Source organism: Polypterus senegalus, chromosome 7 (genome assembly GCF_016835505.1).
Source record: "Polypterus senegalus isolate Bchr_013 chromosome 7, ASM1683550v1, whole genome shotgun sequence".
Taxonomy (NCBI): domain Eukaryota; kingdom Metazoa; phylum Chordata; class Cladistia; order Polypteriformes; family Polypteridae; genus Polypterus; species Polypterus senegalus.
In genome coordinates this window covers 153264769-153286864 of record NC_053160.1, presented here as the reverse complement: position 1 = coordinate 153286864, position 22096 = coordinate 153264769, and the positions used below count along the sequence as shown (strand labels likewise).

Sequence of the window (22096 nt, the reverse complement as noted above, 5' to 3'; positions counted from 1 at the left end):
ACAGTTTGTGCAGCCTGGGCATGTCCAGGAATGGAATCAGGCCAGGTTGGAATCTGTTCTGTGGAAGTTGACATCCTGGGCAGGTCTGAACGAGCTTGACGCTATCTCAGCATGCTATAAAGGTGGCTTGCATACACCGATCCTGCTCATTTGGTTAATATAGATAGTCAGTGTCTATGTATAGTATCAATATAGTAAAGTATAGTATCTGTAGCAATACATTCTGCTATATCTGTGGCGAATATACACTTGCACCTCAGAGACGTTAGATGACTGCTCTTGTGAAGAAAGCTTATCATCTGTATTTCGGCTGCAAAATTGGTGATCAAGACAAGGAATTGGCACCTCACATTTGCTGTGCGACATGTGCTGTCAGTCTGAGAGCCTGGCTCAGAGGCACTCGAAAGACAATGCTGTTTGCTGTTCTGATGATATGGCGAGAACAGAAAGACCATGTGACGGACTGTTACTTCTGTTTGACTAATGTGTCTGGTTTCTCTGCCAAAAACAAGAAGTCAATTGGATATCCTAATCTGCCTTCAGCAATGAAACCCATGCCACATGACGACAGTCTTCCAATTCTAAAATCACAAGAGGACTGGACCTTAGACGAACCAGATGAAGAAACTGCAATGCAGGGTACTGACAGTGACATTGACCCGGATTTTGAATCGTGTTCATCAGGCGATCCACATCTGATAAAACAGTCCGAATTGAATAATTTGGTCAGAGATTTGGGTCTGTCAAAGGAAAAAGCCGAGCTGCTGGGTTCGAGACTGCAGGAACGGTATTTGCTGTCACCAGGTATGAAAATTTCTGTGTTTTGAGGCCGACATCATGATATAACCAAATTTTTTGCACAAGTTGACAGTCTCTGTTTCTGTTGTGACATTGACGGACTGTTCTCGGCCTTGGGTTGTGATTACAACCCGGAAGAGTGGCGTCTCTTCATTGATTCGTCAATGTTAAGCCTGAAAGATGTTCTGCTACACAATGGCAATGTTTATCCTTCAGTACCTGTTGGCAATGCAGCACACATGAAAGAAACGTATGAGAATATGGAACTGTTGCTGAAACACCCAGTATAAAAGTCGTTGCTCTGTTACTAGGACTGCAGCTCGGCTATACAAAGTACTGTTGTTTCATCTGTGAATGTGACAGCCATGCCAAAGATTCGCACTATTCTTGACAGAACTGGCCACTCCATAAAAAGTTAGTTCCAGGGCAGAAAAATGTGGCACATGAATCGCTTGTCGACCCGGCAAAGATATTTTTGCCTCCTCTTCACATAAAACTGGGGCTCATGAAGAATTTTGTGAAAGCACTGAAGAAGAAAGGCAAAGGTTTTCATTATTTAAGACAGATATTCCCAAGAATAACAAACGCCAAGATTATAGAGGGCATTTTTGTTGGCCCCCAGATCAGACATGTGATGATTGACAACCGGTTTGAAGATCTGTTAGTTGTGCTGGAAAAAATAGCCTGGAAAGAGTTCAAAGATGTTGTTGACAATTTTCTGAGCAATTACAGAGCCCCAAACTACATTCGGCTGGTAGACAAACTTCTCAGAGCATAGAAGACAATGAAGTGCAACATGTCACTCAAGATTCATTTCCTCCACTCACACTTGGACTTCTTCCATGCAAATCTTGGTGCTGTCAATGATGAACACGGTGAAAGGTTTCAACAGGACATTGCTACGATGGAGAAACGATACCAGGGCAACTGGAATCCGTCAATGCTTGCTGACTACTGTTGGACACTGCAACGTGATGCACCAGACATTGAATACAAAAGAAAATCAGGAGCAAAACACTTTTAATTCTGTTGAATTTAATAGATTATGCGAAACATAAACGTGACTAAATACATTATTGTCAGTAAACATATAAATGTCTATTTCTCAGAGTTCCTACGTGATGCAGTAAAACCAAAACTATATTTGTGCATACCCAGTAGGTACCTGTCACAATCAGCAAAACCTTTTCAAAAAATTGTTGCGCAGTGTAATCATTATATATAAACTAGTCACTCATGGGATTGAGTTTTTGAGTTGATGACCTGCTAATTCCTGAAAGAGAGTGAGGAACCTAAAACCTTCCAGCCTAAAGGAGAAAGCAGGTAAAGTTTTTGCTATGAAATAAAGAGTTCCTAAGCATAAGGTCCTGAAAAGTACTCAAAATGACCACTAGTGAAGGAAACTGGCAACCCTAGCAAGTAACAAGGGCAAATGTTGAATCTTTAGAAGTAAAAAACATTTATTTTCACCAAAGGGCTCTGAAAAACAGTGAAGCTCCGAAGAACACAAAAGGCAAAAGGAGTTGCCTGAAACAGCAATCAAGAGCAAACAATTCCAAAAAAAAGCAAGGGTTCAAAATATCCAGAAAATCACAAAAACCAAAAAACCATAAAGTTTTCAAACAATTAGAATCCAATAAAATTTACTAATGCCAGTGCATTAACAATGTACCGCAAGGGACTGTGGGTTTTTCTCAGCCTTTAAAAGGCTCAATAAACCAGATCATTTAAACAATAATTTACAGTAAACTTTAAAAAGTGAAATCAAAGAAAGGTAAGCTGAACAACACAAGTATGAGCTAATGCCTTAGCAATAGGCTGGAGGCCTTCCAGGCCTTTATATAGGCTGACAGCTGTCCCCACAGCTGCAGTGCCAGGAGAACCTTGGCTTAACATATAAAAGACAGGGAAGGCAATTAATAAAATAACATACATTCCAAAAGCACTATAATTTAATACCCAAAAAGCATTACACAAAAATAACAAATATTACTAAACAAAAGAGTTAACAATGAAAAATAACCAAAAATAATCAAATAAAAAAATAAAAAAGAAACAAACCTAATGGAAGAGAACAGACCAGCTACAGAGCCTTGGCTGAACCACAACAATTACTTGTTTGAATTATCTGTCTTTTACTACAGTGCTCAAAAATGTCTTAAAAAAGAAGTAGGCTCTTCATGGCATGTACTGTACATATATTACTCCAGATGGCAGAAACCCAGACATGAACGTTCCCAAAATTATACAGTATATGTAATTTTATATCTTGCAGCAGAAAATGAGTGAATCTGCAATTTTTAAAACGACTGAAGAAGAGCCAGAAATGAAAAATTATTAAACCTCATGGGCAGGGACCATTAACTCAGTGTTGCATTAACCCAAGGCAGAGTGAATAGAGCTGAATGAAGGAAGATGGAATTGGCTGGAAATGTCAAATTATGGATTACATAGCTGGCTGTACACAAACTGCCCCTAAATCACTAATTAAATCATCTAATGCCAATGGGGTTTTTTGATAATCAAAATAAACACGTAAAGTAGGCTGCCTTTAAATCTTGCAGATAACGTACAAGATGTTAAACAGTTGACCAAATCTGAAATTGTACATCCATTTATTAAAGCCAGCTGGTGCCTATCCTGGCAAGAATACGAAGGCTGCCAATCCATTACTGGCATTTTCAGGTTCTACAAGGTAGGCCAGATATTTTAACTACAAAAAACTAACCCTTTCATATTAGAAAAAAAATAAATGTCAGTTTAGTAACACCCCATGTTACACCTGCAGATGTAATAAATGAGAGACTTGAGAAAATGAAAATAAGGAAATGAACCATTAGTTTTCTCATCCTCAATGGAATCCACTTGCGATGCTTGTACTGTAATGAGTCATAATTATAACCTTGACACGCCTATCAAGAATTGTTCAGTAATATTCGAGGGAAAAGAAACAATGCAAATCAAGGAAATCAATGTAATCTAAGCAGACAAAATTAGTGAAAAAAAGGGAAAAAAATCACAAAGAAGTAACGTTATGAATAAACACTAGCATTGAGGTCAGGTCAAGGCACTTTATTATTAAGCACCTCTTATTACACTAGTAGATATTTTAATGGATGAGCTTGATGTCACAGTTGAGTCATGGCCTGAGGTGTCATAATTCTCTATTTTTCCATTTTTTTAATATAAACATCTTGTTTTTCTAACACTTAATCTATTTTTATTGTTATAACGGTGACAGCAATGTGCTGATGTTTTGTACTTTTTAAAATTTTTGTCTGGCGCATTGTTATGAATGCCAATGACACTGGCAACTCCCACACGGCTATCAGAGCCAGGGACTGTGATGTAACCATGCAATCATTATTTTAAAAAAAAGTAAAAATCTGTAGATAGAAATTTCTTTAGAAAAGGTTTTTACCCCGAGTGGATCTGCTGATTAGCTGTGCATATTGCATCTCTGTTGTTAGTCATTAGTACTAAAAAGTAAGTAATATGATATTTATAAACTATAAACGAATCTGTTTCTCCTCTGTATTCTCTTGTGGCACTTGGTGCCACTGCTCTACTGCCAAGTTGTTTGCCTGCCTATGGAAAAGTTATCTCAGATGAAGAAGAACTGGAATCATGGGGTAGAAGGGTCCTTTCATCAGATTGGCTGGCCCTGCACTGACTCATCTGTAGGCCAATGGGGGAAAGGCAACTTGATGGCAAAGGATTCCAGGAAAGTGACTGCGTCTGGCTTGTCTCACTCTTTTTCTACAATCTGGCAGTGGTTCTACCATTAGCTGATGATTAGCAAATATTGTTGTTTTTCATTTCTGTTAATTAGTTTCTAGTTTGTTTTTTAAGCATTTGAACAAATCTTTATTCTCATATGTGGTAGTTCTGTATTTATTATGTGGTATAATTTATTTTTGGATTTTGCCTTGTACTTTGTACTATTGTATTTCATATGAGGCAATGATAAGATTGGCTATCTAGCTCTGTGAAGAGGATTACTTGTGTTCTGTTTTGTGTGTTGTATTTACCCCATGTTATGACACCTATTCCATGCCCAACCTACCTGGAAGGGGGTTTTTCTGAATTTCTTTCCCTAGACTTCTTCCATTTTTTACCCTACAAGGGTTTCTTTTTGGGAGTTTTGTCTTGCTTTCTTTGGGAGTCAAGGCTTGAGGGCTTTCAAAAGAACAGGGCCTGTGATTTTGGGCTATACAAAAAATTAATTTTTGATGTTGTTTTGTTTCAGTTTCTGAACTTAATGTTTGCTGGTTGACAATTTTGATTAGTGTTGTTCCAGGTTTTCTAATTTCTTCTCATGTTCTGTCTTATTGCCCGACATACAGTTAAGTATGTCCACTACCAATAGCTGGTGCTGACTGACTGGCCAAAAACACAAATATGGCACTTTTCATTCTTAACGTCATTCCTAGGTAAAGGACTGAAATATTGACATTGTAAAATGAGAAAACAAGCAAAGATGATGTCCTTAGTACTTAGTACTGTCCATACTGTGGCAATGCGGTGGTCACCAATAAAAAAAAATCATTGCAACGTTTTCATTTGATAAGTAGCCAGCTTAGTCTCTCTCACTGTGCTGGTCTGCCTCACCTTTCATTCATGCAGCATTTGTATGCTGACTCTTCTTCTCTAACCACCACTACAGTGTTAATTAAATCGTTTAAATAAATTAACTCAAGCAGTTAAAATGCTGACACCCAGTCTAGGAGATTGTTTCTGCCTTACGCCCTCTGCTTACTGGGACAGGCTTCAGCAACCCTGCTCTGGGTTCAGCAGGATTAGAAAATGGTGTGTTTTGGTATAGTAAAAAAGCTACTAATAATCCAATATATTCTCATGGTCTTACATGTCTGGAAAAAAAATAACTTTTCAGCAGTAATTTTAACCATTCAATGGAATCGGAAACATAATGGCCTTCCCACTTCTATAGTGGATTCAGAAAGTATTCAGGCCCCTTGCAAATTAATTCAAAATGAAAAGCTAAAGTCCCTCATTTATACAAGCATTAAGACTCTTTGCTATCACATTCCACATTGTGGTCAGGTGCATCCTGTTTGCTTTAATTATCCTTGAGATTTGTCTAGAACTTGACTGGAGTCCAACTGTGGCAAACTGAACTGATTGGACATTGTTTCTCAAGGCACAGCTCTGTGTTTATCAAGTCCCAAAATTCACACTGAATGTCAGGAAAAAATCAAACCATGAAGTCCGTTGACCTCCACGATCAAATTGTAAGTGAATGGTGAGGCAGTGATCAGGACATTGGTTTAAAACCATTTCTAAAGATTTCAGTGTTTCCACAAGCACAGTGGCCACATCAATTGTGAAATGGAAGAAGTCACCAGGACTCTTCCTATAGTTCGACATCCAGCCAAACTGTGTAACTAAGCAAAAAGGGCCTTGGCCAGGCAAATGACCAAGAACACCATGGTCACTCTAACAGAACTTCAGATGTCCTCTGCTGAGATGGGAGAATCTGTTGGTTGGATGACCAACTAGGCAGCACTCCATCAATCAAGTGTTTATGATAGAGTGGCTAACTCACACTTGGAGTCTGCCAAACAGCACTCAAAGGACTGTTGACAGCTTAAGGAATTAACACTTTGCGTAGAACTCCAAGTACTGTTTCTGGCAAAGACTAGGCACAAGTCGTCACCTACCTTATACCATCCCTAACGTGAGGCATGGCGATAGCAGTATCATGTTATGGAGGTGCTTCTCAGCAAAAGGCACAGGGAGACTTGTCAGAATTAAGAAAGAAGAACATCTGCTTCAGAGTACACATGCTCTCATAATGTAGTGATGGTTAACTTTTCAGCATGATCAAAATTTAACTAACCAGACAATACTGAAGTGACTTTGGGACAAATCTCTCACTGTCCTTGAGTGGCCCAGCCAAAGCCCAGACTTGAACCCCATAGAACATCTTTGGAGAGACCTGATGATGAGAATTTACTGACACTTCCCATCCAATATAAAAAGGTTCAGAGGGTCTGCCAGGTAGAATGGGATAAACTGCCCAAATCCAGAGGTGTAAAGCTTATAGAGACTTACCTAAGAAGACTCAAAAGCTGAATTGGTGACAAACGGGCTTCCAGAAAGTACTGCATTAAGAGTCTGAATACTTATATGAATGAGAGATTTCAGTTTTTGATTTTTAATAAAATTGCAAAGCTTTCTGAAAACATGTTTTCATTTTGTCATTAAGGGTTATTGAGTATAGACTAATGGTCAAAAAAAGCAAATGCTATCCATTTAAAATTAGATCTACAACACAATAAAGTATGCAGAAAGTAAAGGGATCTGAATACTTACTGAATCCACTGTAACAGTTAAAAAAAGGTAAAAAGTATTTAGGAACCAACATATTCGTTACATTAATGTTTCTTGTTTTTAAAGAAAGATTTCATTACATTTCATATTTGCATAGGATTGGAAATCTGTGTTTATTCAATGTAACGTTTTTCCATATAGACACAATATGTTCTGGATTGTAAAGAGTTACTCTGCCATTCTAATTTCCATTCCCATCCAATTACCAGAAATCTGCTCTGAAATGCACTTACAGGGTAAATGAAAAATCAGCTTAGGCAACACATTCTGACATAATTGAAAACACATTTTCACATAATTGCCTAAAGCTTGCTGTAAGGTAATAAGTAAATGTTAAAATGGTCACCAAAATGATGAAGTGAAATTATGATTCAAAAAGGTACATAAAAATGTAAGGGAAGCATAAGAGACTCAAACAACTGTAAACTGAATGGTGCTGCCAATTTGATACAGCTGGTTACACAAAAGCTTTTCTCTAAATTTGTCCTACTGCAATAGCTGAATAAATCTTATCTGTGTGTGTAATTTAGGAACCAATCTCATAAACAGAATTTTAAGACTTCCAAATCTCTTACTCTTTTTGTTGATAGCTTGTGGTTTGACTAACAACTGTTATTGTGATGCCAAGAACTTTAGACTACAAAAGTATAAAACTGTATTAATAATTATAGCAAAGGTATAACAAACTTTTTATATTACTTTCAAAATACTGTTTTTTTGTTAATAATAACAAGATGTTAATTCATGAATTCAGACATTCAGTAAATGATATTCTAAAAGTATATTTAAGTAAGACATTACATTATATTAAACTTCCAACCCAGTCAGAGATGTCTTTAAAATGTATGTTTAAGAATATGTTTTGTAAGATATTTATTCAACTGTCCACTCACATTAGGGCAGACCTTCCACCAAACCGTTACACTGAGCATCTGAAACAACCCCAAGCACAATACAATTGAATGACACCAAAATTTCAAACCAACGTTCCATTGCAAGGCTAAAAATAATACACATTTGTATTCTTTTGAATTGCACATATTTGCAGCCTTAACTGCTGTACTATAATGCTAATCAAGTGTTCGTCTACTCTGTAATAAAACACTAAGGTCTGTATGTCCAGTTCCACAGAGCAATCTGATTGGGCAGTATGGCATTTGTGATGCTACGAAAGATGAAGTATGAGTGTGAGATGCATGAGGAGCAGTAAAGATGTAGCAGGTATGCTGAGAGAGTTGGCTTCAAAGGTTGGCAGGTATAAAACTGGACAGGAGGTGAGAAAAGCACTTTAAAAATAATGACAGAGTCTGAGAAGCAGGCTTTACAGGATCATACTTGATTGCCAATGAAGTGTCGCCTTCAAAGACAGAAAGCATAAAACTTACAAAATAATCTAAGAAGCATGCTTAACAAGAACACCTACGTTAGAAGGAGTGAAAATAAAGACACTTTAGTAAGACGTAAGAAGCATGCCGAGAGAGTCAACTTCAAAGATGGAAATTATAAAACCTGAAAGGAGACAGAGTCTGAGAAGCAGGCTTTGAGAGAACATGTTCAAGAGAGGGAGAACCGGTGAAGAGACATTCACACACATGAAAACAGATGAAAGATGCTTAAGGTCAAGAGATAGCAAATATTTTTTAACTATTCCATTACCTGTTTCATAAAGCTGCATGGCCCCTGACTTGATAAAAGTGGCAAATTTGTGATTTTAATGCTTTAAGTCAGAGGTTCTCAAAGTGTGGGTCACGGCCCACTGGTGAGTTGCAGACTGAGTTTTGGTGGGTCACGAGAAAATTTGAGAGACATCTAGCTAAGAATCGACAAGCCCCAAGACATCACTTGTCAATTCCTAATGATGTCTTGGGGCTTTTGAGCAGTCCGGGCACTGGGAGAGAATGTGTGCTGTCAGGCCCCTCCTACAATTAGGTAATTCTGAGTATTTAGTTAATTGGCTTGGTGTATCGCACGTTATTAAACGTTAAAAAGAGTAATTTTACTATTTGTTGAAAATAAAATATAAGTGTTAATTATTAATTTAATAATTAGTGTCTTATTTAAATAATTACTGTTTTCTTCATAATTATTTTTTCAAGGTTACCGCAATAAAGAATAAGTGGTTAATGAAAAATACCCCGAAACTGTAGGCTGCTGAATTAGAGGAGGAAGAATCTGTCACCAATGAAAATAATGAAAAACTTACATCAAGTTTTTAATTATCAAAATGTCAAAAAATAGTGAGAAACTAAAATTCTGATTATTTGTAATTCGTGTTTACGTCCATAATGCGTTATTTGCTATGAAATTCTTGCAAACAAGAGTATGCAACCAAATAAATTACTTCGGCATATTGACACAAAGCATTCAGTTGAAAAACAAGCTGCTTCAATATTTCCAATTTAAACTACATGAACTAAATACTGTACATTGAGAAATAAGCTGTTTCATTTCACTAAGATAAATGAAAATGCTGAACACGCTTCATATCTAATTAGTTTTGCGGTTGGGACAATCTGGTATGCCTCACACTATTGGTGAAACATTAAAACTTCCACCAATAAAAGATGCTGTTGGAGTTATGTTTGGCGATAATTCCATTATCTAATAGCATGGTTGCACACAGAGTTAACGAAATGTCCTAGTGGTTGGAATAGGAGCTTATAATCAGAGATGTGAACATTAGGACGTCATCAATAAAAACAGAAAACAAGCGCATACTGCACATGCCCCTCATTATGTGTCTCAGAAACAACTTTAACAAATTATAAAATCAATAGATATGTTTTTAGGTCATTGTCCTGTTGCAGCACCCAAGATTGCTTCAGCTTGAGTTGTGAACAGATGGCGGATATTCTCCTTCAGGATTTTTGGTAGACAGTAGAATTCATGGTTCCATCTATCACAGCAAGCCTTCCAGGTATTGAAGCAGCAAAACAACCCCAGACCATCACACTACCAACACCATATTTTACTGTTGGTATGATGTTCTTTTCTGAAATGCTGTGTTCCTTTTCGCCAGATGTAACGGGTCATTTGCCTTCCAAAAGTTCAACTTCTGTCTCATCAGTCCACAAGGTATTTTCCCAAAAGTCTTGGCAATCATTGAGATGTTTCTTAGCAGAATTGAGACGAGCCCTAATGTTCTTTTTGCTAACAGTGGTTTGCGTCTTGAAATCTGCCATGCAGGCCGTTTTTGCCCAGTCTCTTTCTTATGGTGGAGTCGTGAACACTGATCTTAACTGGGGGCAAGTGAGGCCTGCAGTTCTTCAAACGTTGTCCTGGGGTGTTTTGTGACCTCTCGGACGAGTCGTCTCTCTGCTCTTGGGGTAATTTTGGTGGCCGCCACTCCTGGGAAGGTTCACCACTGTTCCATGTTTTTGCCATTTGTGGATAATGGCTCTCACTGTGGTTCGCTGGAGTCCCAAAGCTTTAGAAATGGCTTTATAACCTTTACCAGACTGATAGATCTCAATTTCTTCTGTTCTCATTTGTTCCTGAATTTCTTTGGATCTTGGCATGATGTCTAGCTTTTGAGGTGCTTTTGGTCTACGTCTCTGTGTCAGGCAGCTCATATTTAAGTGATTTCTTGATTGAAACAGGTGTGGCAGTAATCAGGCCTGGGGTGGCTATGGAAATTGAACTCAGGTGTGATACACCACAGTTAGGTTATTTTTTAACAAGGGGGCAATTACTTTTTCACACAAGACCATGTAGGTTTGGATTTTTTTTTCTCCGTAAATAATAAAAACCATCATTTAAAAACTGCATTTTGTGTTTACTTGTGTTATAAAATAAATATTAAGAAAATAATCTGATGTAATTTTGGATCCTGAAGGGAGATATGTAATGGTCATGGGAGACTTATCTAACTGTAAAATGATTTTGATAAATGTTTATGCACCTAATGTTGATGATAAGGAATTTATACAAAATTTATTTGCATCCATTCCCAATCTGAACACTCATAAAGTTATAATGGCTGGGGACTTTAATTGTGTTCTAAATCCACTTTTAGATAGGACTTCCTCCACAGGGGGAACGGCATCTAACACCGCAAAGATAATTACAAAGTTTATAACTGATCACAACTTATCAGATCCCTGGAGGTTTTTAAACCCAAATTCAAGAACATATTCTTTCTACTCACCAGTACATCATTGCTACTCAAGGATTGATTACTTCTTTATAGACAATAACTTCTTGCCTATGATTAAATCTTGTGAATACGATGCTATTGTTGTTTCTGACCATGCACCTATGATCTTGGAGCTAAAATTACTAAGCCCCATACACTCACCCGCAGATGGCCTCAACCGCTTCTATTAGCTGACGAGAATTGTACTGAATTTATATCCAAACAAATCAAATTCTTTCTAGAGACAAATACATCCCTGAGATCTCTGCAGGAATACTCTGGGAAACTCTTAAGGCCTTCTTAAGAGGACAGATTATCTCATATCTTTCCCACAGAAATAAATCCGAAGCCAAGAAAGTAGCAGAGATAAAAGCGAAATTACTAAAATAGATGAAGAACATGCCAGACTACCAAGCGAGACTCTACATAGAGGAGGCAGGCTCTACATTCAGAATTAAACCTCTTGACAACTAAAGAAACTGAACAACTAATTTACAAATCCAGACATCATTATTATGAACATGGAGAGAAGCTAATAAGCTTTTAGCTCAACAAATTCACAAGCAAGAAGTGCGCAATCGTAATCACTAACACGAACGGAGATAAAATCATCGAACACAAAAATATAATGCACACTTTCAGAGACTACTATAAATCCCTATATACTACTGAGTTTAAAGAAGACAATACACAATCTAATGCATTTCTGGATACATTACAGATACCACAAATAGACGCTTTTAGTGTGGAGGAACTTGATAAACCTCTGGCATTATCAGAATTACTAGATGCTATAAAGTCACTCCAAGGTGGAAAAGCAGCAGGCCCTGATGGCTACCCTGCAGAGTTTTACAAGAAATTCTCCGCTCAGCTAGCTCCCTCCTATTAGCAACATTTACAGAAGCCAGAGATAACCAATCTCTTCCACAAACCTTTCGCCAAGCACTAATCACTGTCTTTCCAAAACAAAATAAGGACTTATTACAATGTGCATCATACAGACCAATTTCACTTCTGAATAACGACGTTAAAATACTCTCTAAAATCATAGCTAGAAGGATGGAGAAAGTGCTCCCTCGTAATATCACAAGACCAAACTGGATTTATTAGGGGCCAGCACTTATCTTCAAATCTTCGACGCCTGTTTAATGTAATATACTCACCAACTAAATCAAACACCCCAGAAATATTATTATCATTGGATGCAGAAAAAGCATTCGACATGATTGAATGGAAATACCTTTTACTACATTGGAGAAGTTTGGGTTTGGCCCAACATTTGTGCATGGATTAAATTACTGTATACTAACCCAGAAGCTTCAGTTTGCATCAATAACATTTGCTCAGACTACTTTAAACTAGAGCGTGGCACTAGACAAGGATGCCCTTGTCACCGCTGCTGTTTGCATTGCCATTGAACCACTGGCAATACATTGTCGAAATACTGATCAGATAAAGGGGATTAGCAGAGAAGGACTGGAACAGAAAATCTCATTATATGCAGATGACATGGTACTGTATATATCGGACCCAGAAAATTCTGTGCCTGCAGTCTTAGCAGCACTCACAGAATTTCAAAAGATCTCTGGTCTCAGAATTAATCTGAATAAAAGTGTACTCTTTCCAGTGAATTCTCAAGCATATAATATTAGATTAGACACCCTACCTTTTATCATTGCAGAACAGTTTAAATACCTCGGGTAAACATCACAAGTAAACATAAAGCTCTTTATCAACAAAATTTCGCGTCTGCATGGAAAAAATTAAACAAGACTTGCATAGATGGTCAACCCTTCATCTCACACTAGCTGGAAGAATTAACACTGTTAAGATGAATATTCTTCCTAAGCTCCTTTTTTTATTTCAAAACATCCCAATATACATTAATAAATCATTCTTTAAGCAATTAGATTCAACAATAACCTCATTTATTTGGAATTCAAAACATCCACGCATCAAAAGAGCGACCCTACAAAGACAAAAGGCAGAAGGTGGCATGGCTCTACCTAACTTCCAGTTTTATTACTGGGCAGCAAATATACAGGCGATAAGAACCTGGACACAAATAGAAGAACATACACAGGCTTGGACCACAATAGAAGTAAAATCCTGCAGTACTTCTTTGTATTCCTTGCTCTGTGCTCCAATAAACACAGGCTATCGGCAATACACTAATAACCCAATTGTGCTCCACTCACTTAGAATCTGGAACCAATGTAGAAAGCATTTTAAGACGGAGAAGCTTCTATCTGTGGCACCTCTGCAAGAGAACCACCTCTTTCAACCTTCACAAACATATGCAGTTTTTAATATCTGGAAAAATTTGGAATTAACTTGCTTAGAGATCTTTATATAGACAACGTCTTTGCATCCTATGAACAATTACATTCCAAATTTAACATTCCAGCTACACATTTCTTTCACTATCTTCAAATCAGGAACTTTGTTAAACAGAACCTTCCAGATTTTCCTCATCTTGCACCCTCATCCATGCTGGAAAAATATTGCTCAATCTCAAGGATTTAGACTCCATCTCTACAATATATAAAATCATTTTACAATCCCTCCCTTTCAAAGATCCAAGAGGACACTGGGAAAAGATCTCTCAATTAATATATCAGAAAAGGAGTGGAAAGTAGCAATGCAGAGAATTCACTCGAGCTCCATATGCGCAAAGCATACAATTATACAACTTAAAATTATTTATCGAGCACATCTGTCTCGACTAAAACTCTCAAAATGTTTCCAGGGCATGATCCAACCTGTGAACGCTGCAAACCAAGTCCCAGCCTCACTAGGTCACATGTTCTGGGCCTGCACCAAATTAACATTATTCTGGACAAAAATTTTTAATTACCTTCAGACAGCCTTGGACTCACAATTCCTCCTAACCCATTAACAGCTGTGTTTGGGGTTCTTCCAGAGCGGCTTAAAGTGGAGAAAGACAAACAAATTGTGATTGCATTCACTACACTTTGGCACGCAGACTTATTCTGATAAACTGGAAGAATCCAAACTCTCCTCTTTTAAGTCAGTGGGAAACTGATGTGTTATATTATTTGAAATTGGAAAAATCAAATACTCAGTTAGAGGATCTGTACAGACTTTTTCAAAACATGGCAGGATCTAATCAGTAATATTTTAAAATAAGTTCATAAAGCACAGAGAATTTATTAATTTAGGTATGTTTAAAGCCTTAAATTTTACCGTTTGGCTTGCTCTCTCTCTCAAGGGTGGGGATCGATCTGTTCTTAACTCTATTTTTCTTTTGTAAAACTTGATTGCTTTGTATGGAGTGCAATAAAATTAACAAAAATAAAAAAAAAAAAAAAGAGAAAATAATCTATATACAGTATATAATTCACTAAGGGCATGCAAGACAGAGAGCGCACGCAAGACAGAGAGCCATGCCCGCCAACTCTAACAGATCCCTGCCCACCAACTGTAAGACCATGGGATACTATGGGATACGCACGATAGGGCCAGGCCCGCCAACTCACAGAGCCCTGCCCACCAACTCTAAGACCATGGGATACGCTCGACAGAGCCCCGCCTGCCAACTCTAACCCTCCTCCCGCGTTATGGGATACGCACGACAGAGCCCTGCCCGCCAACTGTAGCCCTCCTCCCACGTCCACCGTCGCTTTTGAGGCATGTGCATTGCCTGCTCATGTACCCGCACGCAACAACTCACCAAACACAGCCTCATTAGCTTTCGTCTGTGCTACAGTCCACATGCACCTCTGAGCCACGTTGACTTTTCATTGTTCTTTTTGGTTCCGGCTGCTTTTCTATATATACGGGTACGCACGACAGAGCCCCGACCGCCAACTCTAACCCTCCTCCCGCGTCATGGGGAACGCACGACAGAGCCGTGTCCACTCTCACGCCCGCCAACTCTAAGACCATGGGACACGCTTGACAGAGCCCTGCCTGCCAACTCTAACCCTCCTTCCGCATCATAGGATACGCACAACAGAGCCCCGCCCGCCAACTCTCACCCTCCTCCCGCGTCCACCCTTGCTCTCGAGGCATGCACACTGCTTGTGGACTGCCAACTGTAACCCTCCTCCTGCCTGCTCATGTGCCCGCACACAACAACTCACCAAACACAACCTCAGTCGCTTTTGTCTGTGCTACAGTCCACATGAGAGAGACACACACACAGGTGCGCGAAACAGAGACACACACACAGGCCCGCGAGAGAGAGACATACACACAGGCACACGAGAGAGAGACACACACACAGGGGTGCGAGAGAGAGACACACACACCGGCACGCGAGAGAGAGACACACACACACAGGCGCACGACAGAGACAGATACACACACAGGTGGCGCAAAAGAGAGAGACACACACACACACAGGCGTGCGAGAGAGACACACACACACACAGGCGTGCGCGTGCATTGTTGCAATGTTGCTTTTCTTGGTTGTTTATTAAATTACGGATTTTTCAAATGTTCATTTTTTTCCCTGTGCTAAAAACAAGTGTTTTTAGCGAGCGGTTCGTAGTGCTATAGCGCAAACTCTTGCGCTGTTAGTTTTCTCTGTTGTTCAAGGTTTTCTCAGTGTTATTCAATGTTTTTACTTTACTATTACGCTGTGCATTCTATTGTATAATTAACTACATTTGTGCTTAATATATATTTACATACAGTTTGTACGGTCTGGAATGGATTAATTGTATTTACATACAATCCTATGGGGAAATTACTTCGGTTCACGACCAAATCCACTGTTCCACTGTATATATAATTGACCAAGTCGCCCGACCATGGGGTACGCACGACAGAGCCCCGCCCGCCAACTCTTACCGTCCTCCCGTGTCCACCCTCGCTCTCGAGGCATGCACACTGCTTGCTCATGTGCCCGCCCCCAACACGTCACCAAACACATCCTCACTCGCTTTGGTCTGTGCTACAGTCCACATGCAGCTGTGAGCCTCATTGATTGTTCACGTTGATAATAATGCAGCTTATGCTACGCCGCGGGTTGGCTAGTAGCTATTACTGTGTGCACTTTAAAATGATTTGAGTGCATATGTGCACTGAGAATTTCAACTTTAGAATACTGGGCCATACTGGCGCCTTTATTCATCACATGTAAATCCCGGGTTTTCACATGACACCATGCATCAGCATAAATGCTTAATATCAGTGACCAAAAATCCAAGGGTTTTGTTGATTTAAGGTAAGATTTAAAAAATATATTTTTTTCCATTTATTTGAATGCAGCATTTACTTGTAATGATGTCTTCCAGTCCGTCCTGTATATATATTGATGCCTACCTGAATGTCATTGTTTGTTTTGGGCCCAGATTCTCAGGAGAATGGAGCTCCCCCATCCTGACGCCTTAATTAGCCTATGGAGAGCTTTGAAGAATAACGATGAGCACCAGAACTATTCTTTTTGATTTCTTTCCTTTTCATTTGATTTGGACATTACATGGGGTGTATTCTGGAGCCTTTGACAGCATGTATAACAACAAAATACCAGTGGTTAATGAAGTTCACATTTAATCACTATCAGATATGTCTACATGAGCAATATACAGCATATATATATATATATATATATATATATATATATATATATATATATATATATATATGTGCTGTATATTGCTTTTATATATATTGTGGCAGGCGGCCAGGGGCCATGCCCGGCCAGGACACCCCTGCAACATATTTTCCGGGGGAGCAAGGATGGGAAACACAGTATCTCCCTCTGGATGCTAGATGGCAGCCTCCCTGGGTTGCAGTGGTGCCTCAGAATCCCCTAGGGCTTCATGGGGGTTGGAGTTCTGTGCAGCCCTGTTGGGTTCTGCAGGTGCCGCCGGGGGTGCTGCACCAGGAGCTGCTGGACCCTTCTGGGCACTAGTTTTGCCACACCTGGAAGTGCAGCCGGAAGTCGGGAATCAAACACCTGGAGCACTTCCGGGTGCCCAATAAAAGGGGCCAACAACCACCATTCAGTGGCCAGAGTCGGGTGGAGGAGGACAAGGTTGCCTGGGAGGAGTGGTGGTGCAGAGAGAGAGACAGAGTGGTTTATTTTGGTGTATTGGTGTTTTGGGACTCTGTTTTGGCTGGGGGACATGGGGAAGATGTGCCCTCAGGCTGAAGAAAATAAAAGTTTATTTATATTATACGTGTGCCTCCATGTCCAATCTGTGTCGGGCCGAGCGCATATATAGCACCTCTTTACTATATATATATTTAGGCAAAATGTTCACATACATAGGTAAATAATAGAATTAAAGAAATGTTTGAGTAAATACAAATTTGATTTAAAGCAGTTGGCACTTCATCAGTGTGCTAAAAGAAATATCTACAAATTAATGTTTAAAATCCTGGGGAGACCCAGTTGCTGGAAGCGAAATTAACTTTAGCAAAAATTAATTTTAGGGCATGTTTAACACAAACCTCAAAGATGAAAATTGTTCAATATGTTAAATTTTCAAGATGAAAAGTGACCAAGGTAATAAAGGCATTGAAATTTAAGTGGTAAGTTCTCTTCAGTTAGGGAAAACTTTGGATGAAATCACTAGCTCCTTAACTGTGTTTCCAAGGCCTAATTCAAGATGCCAGGGAAAACAGGCAAGAAATCCAAAACAGTTGGGGCAAAAATATTATTGTTCTTGACAAATTACCTTAACCAGTGAAACTAAAACATGAAATTACTTACCTGATAGTTTGATACAGCTGATTAGCTAAGAATTCTGTTCTCGCACCTGTAAATTGAAAATATAAATTAAAATGCTATAAATATTGGGTAAAGTATCTATCTATCTATCTACTTTATTATCTAGCTCACAACATTATAAATAGCTCGATATTCTCAGTCCCACATAATGCAGGTGATACAGTCTACTTTAGGACTCTTCCGGCCCCAAATACAAAAAAGGACAGAGTCGTCTGGAAGTTGGCATTCATTATTGGAGCCATGTCAGCCCACAGAAGCACTTACTTAGAGCCTACCGCAGAACTGACTAGTTCAAAACTACTTTTTTGTTTTTATTCCCCTTTTGTTTCTTAGCATTGTTGCTATTTGATACAGCTTTAGCTCAGTAATATCACTTTAATAAGCCCAGTGCCACATTCATGACTTTTTCCGAAATTTCCACCCATAGCCTTCATTTACATAATCTTAGCAAGGACATTCGCCATATGATTGCCAGTCATATAACGCAATAACCCTAGTGACACAGTCAAATAACTCTACAACTCACAATGACAAAATTAAACAGATAGATCTTATCTTAAAGCCACATCGGCAGTCTTCCATGGGTGCAAGAGCTGAAAATCAATGAGTGCAGCTGGGTGTAAAATGCATAGAATGTGTCCACAAGGAAAAAAGCAAGTAGGCATATTGAAACACACAAACAGAAAAGAAGCCTTGTCTGTCCAATATCTTGTGTTTGTTCTGCCACAATAGAATGGAAAAAGGAAAAAAGCAGATCAAACTCACAATACCCGGAAAACATTCATACAATCATCAGTGTTGTCAGACAGTAGAATTAACTAGCTGAAAAAAATTATGCAACCTCACAATATTTTGAAAATGTCGTGAGTCATGCAGTCTGTTATACCCTGTGATTCCTAGATGTGTAATCTGAAACACTAAAGAGGGCTCTATCTTGAAGTGGGTAATTTTGATGCCAGCCTTATCACATTTAATATCATTTATTTTTATTGTATTAAATGAACAAGACAATTGGTTTACTCAATCATTGATGATAATTATTTTTAGAAACAACTGGAAAGGTTCAAATGTAGCCTAAGGGTTATTACTCGATAGACCTATCCTAAATTCTACAATACACATACAGTTTATGAATATATTATTTAAACCGAACACTGTATTGAGGAGCACACAAAAGGTAGAGTTCTTAATAAAATATTGTGGGAAAATTGGAATTTGTTATTTAATACAAATTTTAACTTTGGAAGTGAAAACATAAATACATATTTATGTTAATAATTTGTATTTATATAAATCATTTTTACAGTTAATTTGTTGGCACTCCTTAATTATACCATTTTCAAGCTCTATGGCCCGAATCAAAATTTCTATTCTGATGATACTTTTCTTTCCTTTACATCAGCTAAGATTGGTACTTTAGGAATGGTTTCTGCCTTGCATCCAAATCTGTCCAGATTCACGAAGGTTATCTAGGTCTGAAAATGGATGGATTGGCTAGATAGACTTTTAAAAGATAGTTGTTAACGCTTTAATCCAAAATAACACTGCTTGACTATCTTACTAATTATTGAAATAGGAAATCAAATAATCTTTTACACAAAGGATGGTTAAAGTTTTTAATCTGAGGACTGAAACTTTAAAATTGATAAAATAAAGGAATAAAGTATTCTAAAAATAATCAGTGGACGATGCTTATTTATCTTGTATTAAATATTATTTTTTTATTGTATAGCTTTTTCAAATTAGTTCCACAATTAGAAATATATTCTTCTGAATGAGTTTAGATATTGTTTATATTAGTTTTCATTTAACATTCATTAATCAGTAGATTAAAATTTATCAAACTACTTTCAAATAGTGAAGGCATTTTTCCTCACCAGGGCACATTGAAGGTAATATAAAATCTTAAAACAATCTGCTTTTTGTATAGGCGGTTGTTCCTTTTCAGTTCCCTCATGGGCTTCCCTAGGCATTTCCGCTCTTGGCGACTTTGTTAACGATTCTGGGCTCCAGACATACCAGTCCCTGAAGTCTGAATTCGGACTCCCATTCTCCTCTTTTTTTCACTTACAACAAAGGTCTGTTCTCAAAAATTCCAATGTTTCCCATCTTCCACTCTTCCCGCCTTTCCTCTCAACAATTTCTATAACTCTCTATCCTCTACCTCAAGACCTGTGGCATCCCAGCTGCATATGCTCATCTGTGTAAGACCTCATATTGACCTTCACCAATTCTCTCTGTTTGGCAGGAGGACCTTCCCTCAACACTCCCACTTTCTCAAAATTCTATTTTCAAAAGTATTTTATTTTCATCTAAGAACTCCAATCTTCAAAACTTTTTCAAAAATTTAGGATTCTTCATTGCACTTTTTTTACTCCTCAAAAGCGTTTTGCCAGCAAAGGCTGTTTTGCCAAGGCCCAATAGCAAATACATCATTTGCTTCACCCTGGAAATGTGATGTTTGTATTTCCTTTTCATCTTGGTTAGCCTCGTTTTATAATCTTATGCTCTAAGAACTCTTAGAATCAGTAACCAACGAGTCATCAATTTCATGTATTACAAAATGGCATTTTCTAGTGGAGATTCTGTGGAGTCGGATGTCCCAGTGGTTGATTTCTTTGTACTTTTTCTGCTTCTTACAACCTAGCTCAGTGGAGTCTAGCATTTGGGCTGTGATTCCATCTTAGGTTTTGTTCAGGCTGTTTCCTTTACATTCTTTTAACTTGTAAGTGGGTGAGGTTTGGTTAGTATTTTTACTAGTCTAGTGTCTTTATAATTGTTTTCTTTTGACTGTTTATAGGCAACCTGTTGGTTTTATTATTTCTAATGCTTATTAATGTTATTTAAACTTCAATAATATTTGATCACAAAAAGAAAGTTAACACAAAATCTTCCTTGTATGTCTGTTACAAGTTTGTATTCAATGTATGCTGTAAGAACGAACATGCAATGAGGCATCAATCAGTTATAGATGACCACCGAAAAAGCAATTAGCATAAAACTCCTCTGTGGCACTGTATATACCCCCACCTCACTGACAAAACCCTGAAAACAATCACCTTCTTGTGGTTTGCCAGTTCTCTCTGCTTTGACATTTCAAACCAGTGCCACAATCCCAGTCACTGTTCTCCTCTCTCCATTTTTATAGGAGTCTTTGCTTGTCAGTCATCTTAGTTTGACTGTTTCACAGGTTGGTGTTGTGGTAATACTGATTATATTTTTGTACCACTGATGCCTCTGTGAGACATCAACAGCATTGTTCATAGACTGTCTCTGATGGCATACTACTGTACTACAAAAAAAATTGCAGTAATTAGAGGATGGTATATTACTCGCCACAGAATTTACATTTAAAAAAAAGTTTCTTATTTTACTATACCATCATGTGTGGATCCATCATAAACATTTCTACAACCCATGGGTTAAGAAGCACTATTTTAGATAAACATAATTTTCCTGTCCTGAACAGGATATAGTTGATTTTTACAGTTAGATTATGATTATGAAATCAGTATAAGTCTAGAGCTGACAGTTACATTATTTGGCCAATCACATTTACTGTTATCTTTAGCCAAGACGATAGTATCAAAGAATTTTGAATCTTATTTTTCTGCTTTCTCACTACCTTTTAAAATCAATTTGATTTTTTTAAATGAAAGTCCCTTAATTAGGTTTTTTGAGCGAATGTAAAATATTCAAGTAACTATGGTTATTTACAGCCAACCCTACAATTAACCAACTATGTTCAGTGTTTGATAGCGTTTAATTGCATACTGAAGAATAAAGTGTATACAGTCATATGAAAAAGTTTGGGAACCCCTCTTAATTCTTTGGATTTTTGTTTATCATTGGCTGAGGTTTCAAAGTAGCAACTTCTTTTTAATATATGACATGCCTTATGGAAACAGTAGTATTTCAGCAGTGACATTAAGTTTATTGGATTAACAGAAAATATGCAATATGCATCATAACAAAATTAGACAGGTGCATAAATTTGGGCATCCCAACAGAGATATTACATCAATACTTAGTTGAGCCTCCTTTTGCAAATATCACAGCCTCTAGACACCTCCTATAGCATTTGACGAGTGTCTGGACTCTGG

General features: G+C 38.1%; 1 protein-coding gene across 1 annotated transcript in view; it reads right to left on the bottom strand.

Moving 5' to 3' along the window:
- Positions 1-22096, bottom strand: part of spag8 (sperm associated antigen 8) — a 53435-nt gene that overhangs the window by 21361 nt on the left and 9978 nt on the right. The window contains exon 3 of the mRNA XM_039758060.1: positions 17976-18021. Within this exon, the coding sequence (XP_039613994.1) occupies positions 17976-18021 (46 nt within the window). The remainder of the gene's footprint in view (positions 1-17975; positions 18022-22096) is intronic.